The sequence below is a fragment of the Amphiprion ocellaris genome, chromosome 7 (assembly GCF_022539595.1).
Source record: "Amphiprion ocellaris isolate individual 3 ecotype Okinawa chromosome 7, ASM2253959v1, whole genome shotgun sequence".
Taxonomy (NCBI): domain Eukaryota; kingdom Metazoa; phylum Chordata; class Actinopteri; family Pomacentridae; genus Amphiprion; species Amphiprion ocellaris.
In genome coordinates, this window is record NC_072772.1 from 25853936 (window position 1) to 25870543 (window position 16608).

At 43.8% G+C, this 16608-nt stretch overlaps 1 protein-coding gene across 13 annotated transcripts in view; it reads right to left on the bottom strand.

Moving 5' to 3' along the window:
* The window catches only part of myo18ab (myosin XVIIIA b), a 207556-nt gene that overhangs the window by 88413 nt on the left and 102535 nt on the right, over positions 1-16608 (bottom strand). For all 13 annotated transcript variants that reach the window (XM_055012350.1, XM_055012349.1, XM_055012348.1 and 10 more), the window contains 6 exons: positions 10676-10846; positions 10128-10218; positions 8644-8836; positions 6289-6375; positions 4681-4822; positions 1005-1164 (listed from right to left, as the gene is read on the bottom strand). In XM_055012350.1, coding sequence (XP_054868325.1) covers positions 1005-1164; positions 4681-4822; positions 6289-6375; positions 8644-8836; positions 10128-10218; positions 10676-10846 — 844 coding nt within the window. The remainder of the gene's footprint in view (positions 1-1004; positions 1165-4680; positions 4823-6288; positions 6376-8643; positions 8837-10127; positions 10219-10675; positions 10847-16608) is intronic.

The window sequence follows — 16608 nt, forward strand, 5'->3', positions numbered from 1 at the left end:
CTCTCATCCTCTTTTAGAGATCATTTATAAATATAAGAATTTAATGAAGTTATCAACATTGTAACTGTTCCACTTGCGTAAATGTGCACAACTCTCTGTCTTTAGAGACACTCATGGAAACCGCTGGTCTCTGAGGCCAACAGATTTAATAAACTCAAGAGAAACAGTCCCAAATAAATAGAAGCACTAAATTTCTGTTAATGTTTAGTAGTAAATTTTAAAAAAGCTTAAATTATGCTCATTATTGAAGGGTATCATTGAGCTAAGCTGTTAGTGTCTGTTTGTCCACAGTAAAGTCTGATTTTTAAGGATATTTCATTTCTGTAGCCTAATAGATTTGAAATTGTAGAGCAAAGTGAGTGGAAAGGTTTGATGTGATTTTGGTGCACAACCTGTGTTGTTTGGTCTCTGTGATGTTTGACGAGTATTTGTGCTGAAATGTGAAAAAAGTCTTTCCTAAATCACTTCCCCCAGTTTGAAATACCGTTGCTTGTGCATGTCAATCCTTTAATGTGATGGTTCACTTCAGACTTATGTCATGCTGAAAGGTTACTTGGTCTGACCCAGTAAGATGGACGTTTCAGACATAAAAGTGACAGATAAACGGTATGGGGCGCATGTCTGAAAGATGTGACAGTGTTTGCTTTTTTTGAATCATTGAATAATATTTACATCAGAAAAACAGATAAGCTGCTTGTGATAAAAACAACTACTGTAATCATGTGTAGCTAACTGCATCCACCAACAACTTCATTGCGCTAGTTATTAAAGTTTGTGTAAATGCCACCTCTTATAAAGGGATTCAGTACCAGTCCTCACATCGAGTTTTGTTTTATTTTTTAGAAGTAAGGAATTACATTAACAACTAGTTGATTAATGCACTACTGATAACTGCCAGTCACATGATCGTGCAGCATGTAAAAAAGGCCGCAACTATCCCTAACAACTACTGACTCTGTTCTAAAAAAATGGCTGTTGTATGGGATTGCTGAGTGCAGTCATACTTTTGGGAGTCCTGCAGCAGTGTGGCAGCATTCTGGGCAGCAGGGTTGTGCTTGGCGTGGCTCAGCCAGCCCTGAGTGTTGTATTCCACCCAGTCTGTCCCATGGCTGTGGCCCAGAAGAAAGAGGTGGGGCTTCTCTCCTCGGAGCAGCAGACCAGTTCCTGCAACACAAAGGAAATATTTCGCCCTCAGGAGTATGATCAGTCCCCTCCCTGGGCTGCGACCTTATCGTGGTGGAGGGGTTTGCATGCCCCAATGATCCCAGGAGCTATGTTGTCGGGGGCTTTATGCCCCTGGTAGGGTCTCCCAAGACAAACAGGTCCTGGGTGAGGGACCAGACAAACAGCAGCCCAGAAGACCCCAATGATGAGTAACAACTTTGCAACCACGAGTCCCTTGCCCGGACGCGGGTCACCGGGGTCCCCCCCTGGAGCCAGGCCCGGGGGTGGGGCTCGATGGCGAGCGTCTGGTGGCCGGGCTTTTTCCCACGGGGCCCGGCCGGGCACAGCCTGAAAAAGAGACGTGGGACCCCCCTCCAGCAGGCCCACCACCGGCAAGAGGGGCCATAGGTGTCCGGTGCTATGTGTGTTGGGCGGCGGCCAGGGGCGGGGAGCCTGGCGTACCGACCCCCGGCTACACAAGCTGGCTCTAGGGACGTGGAACGTCACCTCTCTGGCGGGGAAGGAGCCTGAGCTGGTGTGCGAGGTTGAGAAGTTCCGACTTGATATAGTCGGCCTCACCTCCACACACAGCAGGGGCTCTGGAACCAGCCCTCTCGAGAGGGGTTGGACTCTCTTCCTCTCGTGGAGTTGCCAATGGTGAGAGGCGCCGAGCAGGGGTGTCAATACTCATTGCGCCTCGGCTCGGTGACTGTGTGTTGAGGTTTACCCCGGTGGACAAGAGGGTGGCCTCCCTTCGCCTTCGGGTGGGGGGACGGTTCCTTACTGTTGTTTGCGCCTACGGGCCGAACAGCAGTTTGGAGTATCCGCCCTTTCTGGAATCCTTAGAGGGGGTGCTGGAGAACGCCCCTTCTGAGGATTCCATAGTTCTGCTGGGGGACTTCAACGCTCACGTTGGCAATGACAGTGAGACCTGGAGAGGCGTGATTGGGAGGAACGGCCCCCCCGATCTGAACCCGAGCGGTGTTCTGTTATTGGACTTCTGTGCTCGTCACAGATTGTCCATAACGAACACCATGTTCAGGCATAAGGGTGTCCATATGTGCACTTGGCACCAGGACACCCTAGGCCGCAGTTCGATGATCGACTTTGTTGTCGTATCGTCGGACTTGCGGCCGCATGTCCTGGACACTCGGGTGAAGAGAGGGGCGGAGCTGTCAACCGATCACCACCTGGTGGTGAGTTGTCTTCAATGGTGGGGGAGGATGCCAGTCAGACCTGGCAGACCCAAACGGATCGTGAGGGTGTGCTGGGAATGTCTGGCGGAGTCCCCTGTCAGAAGGAGTTTCAACTCCCACCTCCGGTCAACTTCAACCATGTCCCAAGGGAGGTGGGGGACATTGAGTCCGAGTGGACCATGTTCCGTGCCTCCATTGCTGAGGCGGCCGATCATTGCTGTGGCCGTAAGGTGGTCGGTGCCTGTCGCGGCGGCAATCCCCGAACCCGTTGGTGGACACCGGCGGTAAGGGATGCCGTCAAGCTGAAGAAGGAGTCCTACCGGGCCTTTTTGGCCTGTGGGACTCCGGAGGCAGCTGACAGGTATCGGCTGGCCAAGCGGGCTGCAGCTGCGGCTGTCGCCGAGGCAAAAACTCGGGTATGGGAGGAGTTTGACGAGGCCATGGAAAACGACTTCCAGACGGCTTCGAAGAGATTCTGGTCCACCATCCGGCGTCTCAGGGGGGGAAAGCGGTGCACTGTTAACACTGTGTATAGTGGGGATGGTGTGCTGCTGACCTCAACTCGGGACATTGTGAACCAGTGGAAGGAATACTTCGAAGACCTTCTCAATCCCACCGACACGTCTTCTGATTCAGAAGCGGGGCCTGGGGTCTCAGGCGTAGATTCTCCCATCTCTGGGGTCGAAGTCGCCGAGGTAGTTAAAAAGCTCCTCGGTGGCAGGGCCCCGGGGGTGGATGAGATCCGCCCGGAGTTCCTCAAGGCCCTGCATGTTGTGGGGCTGTCCTGGTTGACACGTCTCTGCAACATCGCGTGGACATCGGGGGCAGTGCCTCTGGATTGGCAGACCGGGGTGGTGGTCCCTCTTTTCAAAAAGGGGGACCGGAGGGTGTGTTCCAACTATAGGGGGATCACACTCCTCAGCCTCCCCGGGAAGGTCTATTCAAGGGTATTGGAGAGGAGGGTCCGCCGGATAGTCGAACCTCGGATTCAGGAGGAGCAATGTGGTTTTCGTCCTGGCCGTGGAACTGTGGACCAGCTCTACACCCTCAGTAGGGTCCTTGAGGGTGCATGGGAGTTTGCCCAACCAGTCCACATGTGTTTTGTGGATCTGGAGAAGGCTTTCGACCGTGTCCCTCGGGGAATCCTCTGGGGAGTGCTCCGGGAGTACGGGGTAACGGACCACCTAATACAGGCTGTCCGTTCCCTGTATGACCGGTGCCAGAGCTTGGTCCGCATCTCCGGCAATAAGTTGAACTCGTTTCCAGTGAGAGTTGGACTCCGCCAGGGCTGCCCTTTGTCACCGATTCTGTTCATAATTTTTATGGACAGAATATCTAGGCGCAGCCAGGGTGTTGAGGGAGTCCGGTTTGGTGACCTCAGGATTCCGTCACTGCTTTTCACGGATGATGTGGTCCTGTTGGCTTCGTCATGCCAGGACCTCCAACTCTCACTGGATCGGTTCACAGACGAGTGTGAAGCAGTTTGGATGAGGATCAGCACCTCCAAATCTGAGTCCATGGTCCTCAGCCGGAAAAGGGTGGAGTGCACTCTCCAGGTCAGAGATGAGGTCCTGCCCCAAGTGGAGGAGTTTAAGTACCTTGAGGTCTTGTTCACGAGTGAGGGAAGGATGGAGCGAGAGATCGACCGGCGGATTGCTGCGGCGTCCGCAGTAATGCGGGCGCTGTACAGGTCCGTCGTGGTAAAGAGGGAGCTGAGCCGAAAGGCGAAGCTCTCAATTTACCGGTCGATCTACGTTCCTACCCTCACCTATGGTCACGAGCTTTGGGTAGTGACCGAAAGAACAAGATCGCGGGTACAAGCGGCTGAAATGAGTTTCCTCCGCAGGGTGGCTGGGCTCTCCCTTAGAGATAGGGTGAGAAGCTCGGCCATCCGGGAGGATCTCAGAGTAGAGCCGCTGCTCCTCCGCGTAGAGAGGAGCCAGATGAGGTGGCTCGGGCATCTAATTAGGATGCCCCCTGGACGCCTCCCTGGTGAGGTGTTTAGGGCACGTCCCACCAGGAGGAGGCCCCGGGGAAGACCCAGGACACGCTGGAGAGACTATGTCTCTCAGCTGGCCTGGGAACGCCTTGGGGTCCCCCGGGAGGAGCTAGATGATGTGGCCAGGGAGAGGGAGGTCTGGGCTTCCCTCCTAAAGCTGCTGCCCCCGCGACCCGACTCGGACCAGCGGTAGAAGATGGACGGATGGATGGATGGATGGATGGATGGATGGATGGATGGAGTATGATCAGTGCTGCTAGCTTCTTAAACGTCCAGCAGCACTGTGTTTGCTTTAGCAGGCAGTGATGGTTAAGTGCTCACCTTTGTTTTCTCCCTGTGCAGAGCCATAGTAGCTGAAGAGTCTCTCCAGCATGGTTTCCTCTGAACCTCCAGGTTGAACAGCCTCCTCTTCCATCAGCCACAGAAGACCTCGAGCCTCATCCGTCCTGGCCAGAGTACGAACCTGTGATGAAGACCAGCAGGCACAAATGTTACAATCACTTTTGCTTGACCTTGATTTAAAAATTTTCAAGTCAAGGCAAAATGTGTATCCACCACTTTATTCATCACTTCAGATCGTGAGACAGTCAGCAGGTACTGTGCAGCCAAATGTCAAACAAAAAGTTCACAGTGTGTCCAGATACGCTCTATCTGTTCCAACTCCTCCCCTCTGGTAGGTGCTAAATAGCACAGAATGCTAAAACAACCACACAAAAACTGTTTCAACCCATTCAAATTTAAATCACTCAGCGGTACGTTGCATGATTACTAAGCACAAGGAGACATATTCTGTAAGAGACAAACCTGTGTGTGGTCAAAAGCGCAAGATTTCAAGAACCCTGCGGAGGAAAACAGTCAGAGATGTCAGCAAGAAGCCCCGCACATCTGCCAAGGTGATTGTTGCTGACCTGAAGATGTTTCAAGGAACACAGTTGTGAGGGCTCTTCCTCATGGTGGGCTTCAGGGCCATCATCCCAGAAGAACGCCTTTGCTCAAAGAGCGGCACATCAGAGCCAGACTGATGTTTGCCCGTGGGCATTTGAAAGGTAAGGATGAGTCTTGGGAGTCTGTGTGTCTGATGATACTAAATTGGAACTGTTTGTGCACATGGATGTTGGTCTTGGAGTGGCTTGCATAGAGCTCAGATCTCCATCCTATTTTGGAGTCAAAAAGTACACACACTAAAGTCACTATATGTACCCTCTATTGAAACCTAGGGACTCCCATGTACTACAGAACTAATCTATCATCCTGTTCTTTATTCAGTGATAACAGTTCAGGCCAAACTGGTCCCTATTGTGTCCAATGCATGTTTGTAAAATAAGGAAACATGAATCTGATGAAACAAAATGGGTTTCCAAAGCAACACAGAATCTGTGTGAAAGGCATGTAGAGGCCCAGTATATTAAAAATCAGCTGCAAAAGAAAATCATTTGTGCCAAAATGATAAGAACTGAAATTAAAAATAGCATTTCAATTTTCAAAATGGTTTCTTAGTTGGGGATTCTGTTACTCAAGCAAGATAAAATTAAATGGTCAGAAATAACAGGCAAATTCATAGATTTCTGTCAAAAAAGGCAACATAGACTCACATAAGCACAGAACAGAATTGTCCTTCCTGGATCTCAGATCATCTGCTTTGCTAGATTAGCCTCACAGTTACAACTATTTGCACTGGCCAGCAGTGATGAAAAAGGCTATTTCCTTGCTCAGTGGTATTTTGGAGCACTTGTTTGGCTACATCTTGACTTGCATTGAAGTCTTTCTGAGTCAGATTAAAACTCAGGGCCAAACTAACTGCTCCTGAATCTAGACCTGAATATCTCAAGGCTTCACTAAACACATCTACAACATTATTGAGACCACAAATTCCATGACATGTTTCAGGTTGAAGCAAAACAGAGACAGTGTAGGTGAGAGCTTGCTTACCAGTGCTTGGGTTGAGGCTTGATCAATAGCTGCTACGGACAGTGAGGTACTGGACTCTATGTCATCTAAAGCAAGCTCTATGTTTTCCTAGACAGATGAGGGGATAAAAACGTAGGTTAGTAAACTACAGACATTTAAAGCGGAAGATCATCAATAAACTGCGAGCCTGTTGATTGGGTTGAGTGATTGTGTATTTGTATTAGCACAAAGTTTCGCTAATATTTCATATCTGATTTTGAAGAGCACCACAATGAATTTTTCATGGAATAACATCAAGTAACTACAGAAAGTAAACTGGAATGGACAGAGATTTCTAAGAATGTGTCTAAAGGTGAACTGATCTGTATTTTCTGTAGTAGCTTTAGACCATACACTATAAGCTTTTTAACACTTGAATATGCACAAAAGAGTTATGCATATATGCAGGTCATGCTGCTCTCTTACTTCTCTTGAAATTCAGGATAATCCACAAATTTTTATGTGAACAGCTCTCATTGGAACTACGTCCAGCACCAGGAATAGTCCCTAAGAAAACTGCTAAACACAGCGTGTTTTGTGGATTATCCAGAGTCCCTCAATATAAGATGCAATATAAGTTGTAAAGCATTCATTGCTGGGTGATCCCTGTGCAGTGGGGTTTTCTCTGGGCTTTCCGGCTTCCTACCATGGTCCAAAAACATGCTGAGGTTAACTGGTGATTCTAAACAGTCCGTAGGTGTGAATGTGAGAGTGATTGTTTGTCTCTGTATGTAGCCCTGTGATAGACTGGTGACCTGTCCAGTCACCTGGAAGTCAGCTGGGATAGAGTCCAGCCTCCCACAACCCTAATGAGGATTAAGCAGTGTATGGATAATGGATGAATTGCTAGGTGCATAATTTCCCCCTGGAATCAATTGGATTGGAGCGCAAGAAGCTATCTCAAAACCTGATCAAGTGAAACCAGAACTATCTTGGCATAAAGTCTAAAATGTCACGACTCTATTTTGTCTTATTTATATTGAAGCTCATGAAAACTTCAAATCCACTATCTCAACTTATTAAAATATATCTCAAGTTATCAAATATAAAAAGGTTTTACAATACAGAAATGTCCAACATCTGAAAAGCATGTTTATACACATGGTTGAGGCTCTTTGACCACACATTACTGCATCAATACAGTGTATCATGGAGAGGATCAGTCAGTGGCACTGCTGAGGTGTTATTGAAGCCCAAGTTTGCCTTGATAGCGGCATTCAGCTCGTTTGTATTTTTGCTTCTTATTTTCCTCTTAACAATACTCAGTAGATTCTCTATGGGGTTCAGGCCAGGTGAGTCAGCTGGCCAATTAAGTACAGAAATATCATGGTCAACAAATCATTTGGTAATAGTTCTGGCTCTGTGGGCAGGTACTAAGTCCTGTTGGAAAAGGAAATTGGTATTTCCATAAAGACTGTCAGCAGATGGAGGTATAAAGTGTTCTAAAATCTTTACCCAAATCATCACAGACTGTGGAAACTTCAAACAGGACTTCAAATACCTTGGATTATCTGCCTCTGCACTCTTCCTCCTGACTCTGGAACATTGATTTCCAAACGAAATACAGAATGTACTTTTTTTAAAAAAGAAAACTTTGGACTACTGAGCTACAGTCTACTTCTTTTTCTCCTGAGTCCAGGTAAGACACATCTAGAATTGTCTCTGGTTCAGGAGTGTCTTGATATTAGGAATGTGACACTTGTAGCGTCTTTTCTAAAGACGGTGTACTTTATGGCTCTTGATGCACCGACACCAGCCTCAGTCCTTGTGAAGCTCTCCAAATTCTTGAATCAACTTTTCTTGACAATCCCTAAAGACTGCAGTCATCGCTGTTGCTTGTGCACACTTTCCTACCACACTTTTCCTTTCCAGTCTACTTTCCATGAACATGCTTCAACACAGCACTCTGCCAACAAGCAGCCTTTTCAACAATGACCCTCTGTGGCCTAAACTCCTGTAGAGGGTGTTGATGATGGACAACTTTCAAGTCAGTAGTCCACCTCATGATTGTTCTTGTGCGCACTGAACAAAACTGAGAGATACACTGAATCCATACTATTAGAATAATAATTTTCTCAAATTTAAAATGAAATATTCTAATATTTTAAGATATGGTTTTAAACATTTTTTGAGCTGTAAGCCATAGCTATCAAAAATAAACTAGAAAATGCTTGGAACGTTTTACTTTATGTCTAGAATATATTTAATTTTCACTTTCCTAAGTAAGTGAAGGAAAATATTTATTTTTAATGATACTGTAATTGTTTGAGATGCCCTTATATATGTGGGGATGTCTATGCCCTTGCTTAGTGTCATGCTCTGTCAGCCCAGCTGCACCTCCTTGTATCTCTCCAGCTCCTGGACAAAGGTACGTTGATGGAACAGTGTCTGCAGTCTCTCCTGGGTGTAGTTGTGGCAGAGCTCTTCAAATGTGGCTCCCCGCTGTTGCTGAGCCAGCCGAGGATTCTGGAAACCTGGAGTGTCCACAATCAGCAGGGAACACAAAGAGTTCTGACTGGACTTCAGAGCCCTGAGGGACACAAATATATCGGGACTCTTTAGCAATGATGTCCTGACACTGGGAAGTTGCAGACTTCTGTATAGTGCTTGATTGTCTGTCAAAAATCCCCAGAAATTAAATATACAATGACAAAAAGAAAAAAAAACAGAGGATAGCAGTTTCTGTTTTGTTGTTATGGTTTTATAGAAAATCGATATGGTATGCGTTGACAACGCCAGTGGTTCTGTACACGTGACAAGATCATACTTTGACCTTGGTTTCTTGAGAAAAACACCATATATGTATGTCTATAGCATATCATTGTAATATTGACAGATAACACTTCTCCTTGTTCATGCTGGTGTAATTGCTCCAGCTTTAATTTTTTGTTCCAATTTTTTTGTTTGATTTAAATGTTTCCTCTTTATGTCATTTTCTGTTTGTCATTTACTATGGGTGTGCGATCCACTTGTGTGTCAGTAAAAATTAACAATCTGTCAAAATCTGGAAAACATTCAGCATCCAGGGTGTGTAAAATTCTATGTGCAAATGCAAAAATAACATAAATAAGACAATACTGTTACATTCTCCTTCAGCTGTTTCAGAGATGTGTTAGTTTCATGTCTGGACAGATGTGCAACATATAGTCGTGAACTAAAGTTTACATGCACTAGTAAAAACCATGTATATCATGGCAGTCTTAAGTTTCCAATGACATCTATAACTCTGATTATCTATGGTGTAATGATTAAAACACATGCCTCTATGTCCCAAAAAGAAAAAAACTATCATACATTTTGGTTCCTTCATGGATTTCTTTATAGGTGTTCTGGAAATATGACAAAATCCCCCTCCCCCAAAGTCCCGACTCGCAACCCATCAAGGGACTATGCTGAAGAAACAAATCTATGTCAGAAAGCCAACAAATTTATATTAAAATAATAAACATATATTAAAAAAAAAAAAAAGTAATCCAACAAATCTATTTTAGCAGTACTTGTCGAGAGGAGAGATCAGAGATACAATACTACTACTATAATAAATCTATTAAAAAAACAAAATGCATGATTGCTTTTTTCTGTGACAAAGACATGTGGGTTTAAAAGATTCCATCACAGAAATTCAGAGTTATAGAAGTGAAAAAAAACTCAAGACTGCCATGAAATGCAAGTGTATGGAATCGACTGACAGTTTCTTGTCACACCTGTTGAACGCACATGACCGTGCTGCACTCCATTAATGCGCAAATAGAAAGGGACTCCAAATTTTTTCATTGCATCTTACAATATAGTAAATTTAGAGGTATATGTTGAGGCTTAACCTGTTGATTAGGGAGATGACAAGAGTGAAGAGCTCAGAGTAGAGTCCCGATGCCATGGCCTCCAAACACTCCAGAGCTGTGACCTTAGAGCCTGTGAGACACAATATCAAAAGACAATACATCAGAGCCACAGTTAAGAAATTATATCTACTGTTTCAGGGCAAGTATGGCCAAATTAGGATTGCATTTTTCATTCGTTACAAACAAATAGAGAGGAAAACATTTTCTTACAAGAACTTAACTGTCTGAGACAAAATTTAAAAAGTGGTAACAAACAAATGGATAAAACAGTTGAAGTTGGTCATTAAATATCAATTATTCTTGGGTACCCACAGTTGAATACAGATGTTTAGTCACATTTTTTGCAGTTTGCTTTTAACAGGACATTTTCTGATTTACATCATTTTAGAAGTAAATCAACATTTCAATGGTACAGTAACATGATCAAATTTCAGCTGCACTTCTCTATATTGTTCATCATTTAAGGTCAAGACAAAGATTTTAGCTTAACACCAACATAAAAATTGTTTCAAGACTGAAGGTTTTACCTGAGCTTTCACCCTGGCCCGCCTCATCTGGTCCTCCTCTAAATGAGGTAGAGCGCTTCAGGCCTTTGGCCTGATGCTTAAAGATCGAAGAGGACAGCTCCTCCAAGGTGCAGCCCAAAAGATAGGCTGCCTTCTGGGCCCATTCATGACGGGCAAACTGCCGACGTCCAGCTATTAAAAAGTAAGAGTGTGTTTTAAACATTTAACAACTCAATAAGAGCCTGAGGAAGACAGACAATGAAGATAACATCTATATTAAAGATGAAGGAGAGGAAGATGTATTCATTTATAAACATCAGAAACCCTATGTGTAGTTTCTGTCTTTACACAGAGTGGTTTTGCTTTTTCTGGGCTCCAGTATAGCTGACCTGAACTTAAAGCATAGTAACTGTAAAAGTACAAATACTGTATCAACCATAGTCTTAGCCCTCAATCCAGATAAACATTTCAAAGGGAAGTTTTGGACACCCAAGAAAGATACTCTTGATATTCTCTGCTTCTGACAGGAACCAAATCTGTTCTGTTATGAAACAGCTAAAATGTTCAAATTTGTGCTTAAGTTTGAGCTTCTTGATCTTTCGAACATTTATCTCTTTTCTAAATATTCAAACAGGCCTGATTTTGTGTTTGCGATATAAATCAAGATGACATCACATCAGTAACCATTTATAGAGAAGTGCACCACCAGTGCTTAATAGGAAAAGAACATGGTTTTAATTCTCAGTGCAGTAGAAAATGATTTCTACATTAAGAGTCTAACTGCATCATTGTTTGAAGACTACAGCGAGTGTACTTCAACAGCAGCCATTTCAGTCATTCTGCATATTAATGTGAACACAAAATTTTAATGTCACAACTAACTTACTTCCTGTGCATTTACCAGTGGGGAGAAGTTCTAATTAAAGCTACTACTGAGTTGCATCTGAGGGTGTAGGATGCTTCCTTGTTGGGGTTTTTGTCACTGCCAAACTCAAGATGTCTTAAACTTGTCACTTTTACTCCTGTCATAATGAATAATAACAGCAGTATTACCCCGAAACAAGACGATGCAAGCCATTTTCTAAGCTGTACTATGTAGAGAAACTCATGGACAAGTCACCAAATCTACATGTTGTGTTATTCCTATTGTGTCAGGAGCCACCAAATCTCTATTTCAGTCAGTAATTCTTATGTTCCTGATCAGTAAGAACAGTATTTCATAATGTATAACAAAAAAATTACATTCTTAATTGAGGCTGGAGTTTGAAAAAAATGTGATGGAGCGTAGTGTAAGGTCCAGTTTATGAATGTTCATCCATACTTTGTATTCAAAGTCAACATACTAGTCTCTGTTGCTGTGCTGTGTGAGACCTCTGTTTTTCTGTTGCATTTGTTCCTGAGCTCCCTAAAACAGCAATAGATTGCAGGCAATAAAAGGCACCACGTGTTTGCCACTGTAGGCATTTGAAAAATCTAAAATAAAAGTTCTATAAAGTTAAGCTGATGTTTTTCAAGATATGCAATGGAAAGGACAAAAAATAAACGCAATGATTCAAATTTTGACTGCTAATAACTATTGACTGGCTCTTGACTCAGTCTCTGTTTGCATGAATGTCTCGGTGTGGAGTGAATCTCCATTTGGTCTGGAAGCAATTCAAAGCCTATGTGTTAAAATGAACCAAGGCAACATGACAGCCCATACAGCCAGCCAATCAAAGAGCTCTGACACAAAGCAACAGAATCAACAGGAGTCTCTGCAAAGCACAAACTGCATGGGAATACTCTGGGAAGCTGGGAGATGTTAGCTCCGTGGTAGAAAGTCAAAACACTTAAAAGAGAAGTGAAACTGAACAAGCTTTACTTTGATTGCTTGAGAATGTGTAGCAGTGTGACAGGAGTATGGAAGTCAATTGTGGGCGACATGGGGAGGCATCAGAGCGAGCGGGTTAAAAGGGACAGCAAAGTTTTGATCCCTGTGATTTTCATCTTACAGAACAGAAAAACATAAGGAAGTAGAGGGAGAGCCGTCACGAAGCAAACAAAAAACACGAGAGAAAGAGATGAAGAGAGGAGGGGGAGGAGGAGCAGAAACAATAAAAATGCTAATGACTTAAGGCCTGGAAGAAATGATAAAAACAGAAATACAAACAAGACAGGCTCTAAAAGTTTTTAAAGTGAAAAACAGTCAACAACTTGTGTGTTGTTTTTTCATTACCTTCATCTCCATCTGCATTTGATAGGGCGCAGCATGCAAACATGCAAGTAAAGAGAGGGGGTTAGAGAGAACACAGTTTATGGATTCATCAATTCAACACAGACACAGGAAAACATAAACATTAGCACTGAAGAACACTGATAACCCACCATCATGCCTTGGAAGAGCTAGCTGAGAAGTTTGACACATGACTGTTAGAACCACATGCTCCTGTTTTCTAGTAGTGGAGGGTCAACGATACTCTGTCGACTGCCAGGGGGACTTGAGGGGATTTTTCCAGAAAAGCCAATTTACTCAATTGAAAGAATGTCCTCTGAGTAAAGTTACAGTCAGTGCAGAGCAAAGACTTCTCAAATCTCCGAACTATTGTACTGTTCAAGTTACAGGATATTTTGTTTTCTGACTGCTGTCATGTTGAAGCAGTGAAGAAAAAAATACATAAATAATCTCATATGACCTGCGCTGATTATTCCAGTTAAAAAGATACAAAAACACAGCGAACATCAGCAAAACCATGTGAGGAAACATTGAGTATGTTTCCATTTCCATGCACTCAGTTTCATGTGGAGCTCTTGTTGGATACCAGGGTTGCTACAGCAGCACTGGGCCATCTCACATTTAACCCATCACTTCAGCTAACATCACCAAGAAATGTATACTTTTATTGTATATAACATTTAACTTTAGGGGAAAAAAAAACAAAGGCACTATTTTACACAGTATAAGCAATTGTATTCAGTGTAATTACATGCCCATCAACTACGCTGACTATGTGAGGACATGCATCAGGATCTGGATGGCTTACCACCTAAGGTAAACTTTTTATTGCACTGCACCGCCACAGACACGTGCTTTGATGACAAGTCACCATTTTCTCTGTGCATCATCATCAATGTGTTCAGGCTTATGTCACCACATTTGAGGTGAATTTGGCCAACTGGCTGACAATAGTACATGAAAATGTACAAAATATCAAATTCTTGATACCTCAAGGGGGCGCTATGACTGTGAATGTATGTTACCATATGGATGTCATCAGGGCAGGACTCTGATCTTACATGTCAAGTTTCATTCACATTAGAGCATGTTCAGCAGATTTAGACAGCACTTCCTGATTCATGGCGAAGGATCAATATTTTTGGGTGTTGCCATGGCCACACCCATGGATTTATTAAAAAAAGTTTGATAATTTTTCATTAGGAAGGACTTTTGCATATGCTGGCCACATTTGACGTCTCTTGGACTTATCCCCGAGGAGGAGTTCATCACAAAATTTTCACAGCTAATTCAAGATGGCCGACTTCCTGTTGGGTTTACACTATGGCTGTGATTGACTTGTTTGCATTTCCTGATGTGCTGCATATGCCTAAAAAATTTTGTAGCTGTGGACAAAACATCCTGCGCATTGGGCTAATGCCACATTTTTCAATTTTGTAGGGGGCGCTATGGAGCCATTTCAGCACAATATGCACAAGTCTCATAAAATATCAAATTTTTCGCCGATCCTGATGTGTGTGCACATTTTCACAACTTTTCAAGTACATTAAGGCTGCCAGAAAAGGCGATTTCCCGGCGGACGTTGAAAGAAAAATAATAATAATAATTAATAATAATAATAATAATAATTAAAGCTGCAAACAGAGTTGAATGGGTCCTCGCACCCTTGCTGGTCAGCGAATCCAAGCATGTCCACCAGGTGGTGCCATGACTGAGAGTGTATGTCATCCTATGGATGTGATGATGGCCGGAATCTGATAATATTTGTAAACTTTCAGGAAGATTGGACCATGTACAGGCTGGAAATGAAGCATTTCCTGTCCGTCCACCAGGTGGCGCTATCACTGGGACTTTATATTGGTCTATGGAGTCCATCAGGGTTGGAGTCTGATCACACACATAAAATTTCAGGCAGATTGGAGCCTGTACAGGCTAGTTATACAACATTTCCTGTCCATCCAACAAGTGGCGCTATCACTCTGACTGTATATTGGTCTATGGATATCTTCAAAGCTAGACTCTGATCACACATGTAAAATTTGAGGCAGATTGGAGCATGTACAGGACAGTTACACAGCAGTTGACGTTTCATGGCGAAGCTTCAAAATTCTGGAAGCTGCCATGGCCATGCCCTCATACTTAAAATGAAAATTTTGGTAACTTTTGATCATGAATACCTGTTGTACATACTGGTCAAATTTGAGGTCTCCTGGAGTTAACCCCTAGGAGGAGTTCGCTCTCAAAAATGACAAAAATCCCCAAAATTCTCACAATTAATCCAAGATGGCAGACTTCCTGTTGCGTTTAGGGTATGACTCCAAGAGGCTTTTTTGTGCGTCCTGATGTGTTCTATATGCCTCCCAAATTTGGTGGATATAGGTTAAACACACTGCGGGGGCTGTTTGTTAATAATGCTGTAGGGGGCGCTATAGCACATGCTGCACCAAGATACATACAGTGTTCTTCCCTGGGTCAACTGTGATGTCTGTGGTAATTTTGGTGAGGTTATAAGCATTCTTCACCTGTCAAAAGCTGCTTTGTTTGTCATGACAAAAATGCGTTGCCACGACAACAGGATTGTATCAAAAGTGAAAATCTTCACACTGTAGCATTCTCAACAGGTGAAGAGTGAGCTGACACATTTCCAGAATGACATGACAAAGTTTGAAGCAATGGTGCGTGCAAATGTAATTTCTAAAGTTCTTGTTACCAATAGGTGGCGCTATGACTATTTCTAAATTTATGAGTGTGGATGTGTTCAGACTGGGCGTGGTGTCTAGCACATGAAGTTTGGGGCAGATAGGATCAGGATTAGCTGAGATATAAACACTTCAGTAGTCATGACGACACATCAAAATTCACCACGCCGCCACAGACACGCCTTTTGATAAGTCACCATTTTCTCTGTGAATCATCATCGTGTTTAAGCTTATGTCCCCCTATGACGAGTTCGCTCTAGAAAAAAATCAAAAATGGTCAAAATCTGACATTCACTGACTTTTTTGTTCAGCCTGATGTGCTGCATATGTGTACCAAATTTGGTAGCTGTAGGTGAAATGTTCTGTGTGTGGGAAAGTTTAGGGGGCGCTATGGAGCCATTTTGCCACACACCCCCACAATTCCTATAAAATACAAAATTTTTTCACCAGTTCCGGTGTGTGTGCAGTTTCATAAGTTTTCATGTATGTTTAGGCTGTCAAAAATGCATTTTTCCCATCTGAAGGAAAAAGTAAAATAATAATTAAAGCTGCAAGCAGTGTTGGACGGGTCCTCGCATCCTTGCTGGTCGGCGAATCCAAGCATGTCCACCAGGTGGCGCTGCGACTGAGAGTGTATGTCGGCCTGTGGATGTGACGAGGGCTGGACTCTGATCACACATACAAAATTTCAGGCAGATCGGACCATGTACAGGCTAGTTATAGAGCATTTCCTATCCATCCAACAGGTGGCGCCATCACTCTGAATGTATATTTGTCTATGGATGTCTTCAAAGCTGGACTCTGATCACACCTGTAAAGCTTGAGACAGATTGGAGCATGTAGAGGATAGTTACACAGCAGTTGATGTTTCATGGCGAAGCATCAAAATTCAGGAGGCCGCCATGGCCACGCCCTCAGACTTTTGCCGAGCATTTTGATAACTTTTGATCACCCCTGCCTGGAGTACATCCTGGCCGACTTTACGCTCTCTCTGTGTTACCCTGTTTGAGTTTATAGCTTTTGAAAATGTACAAAAATGACCC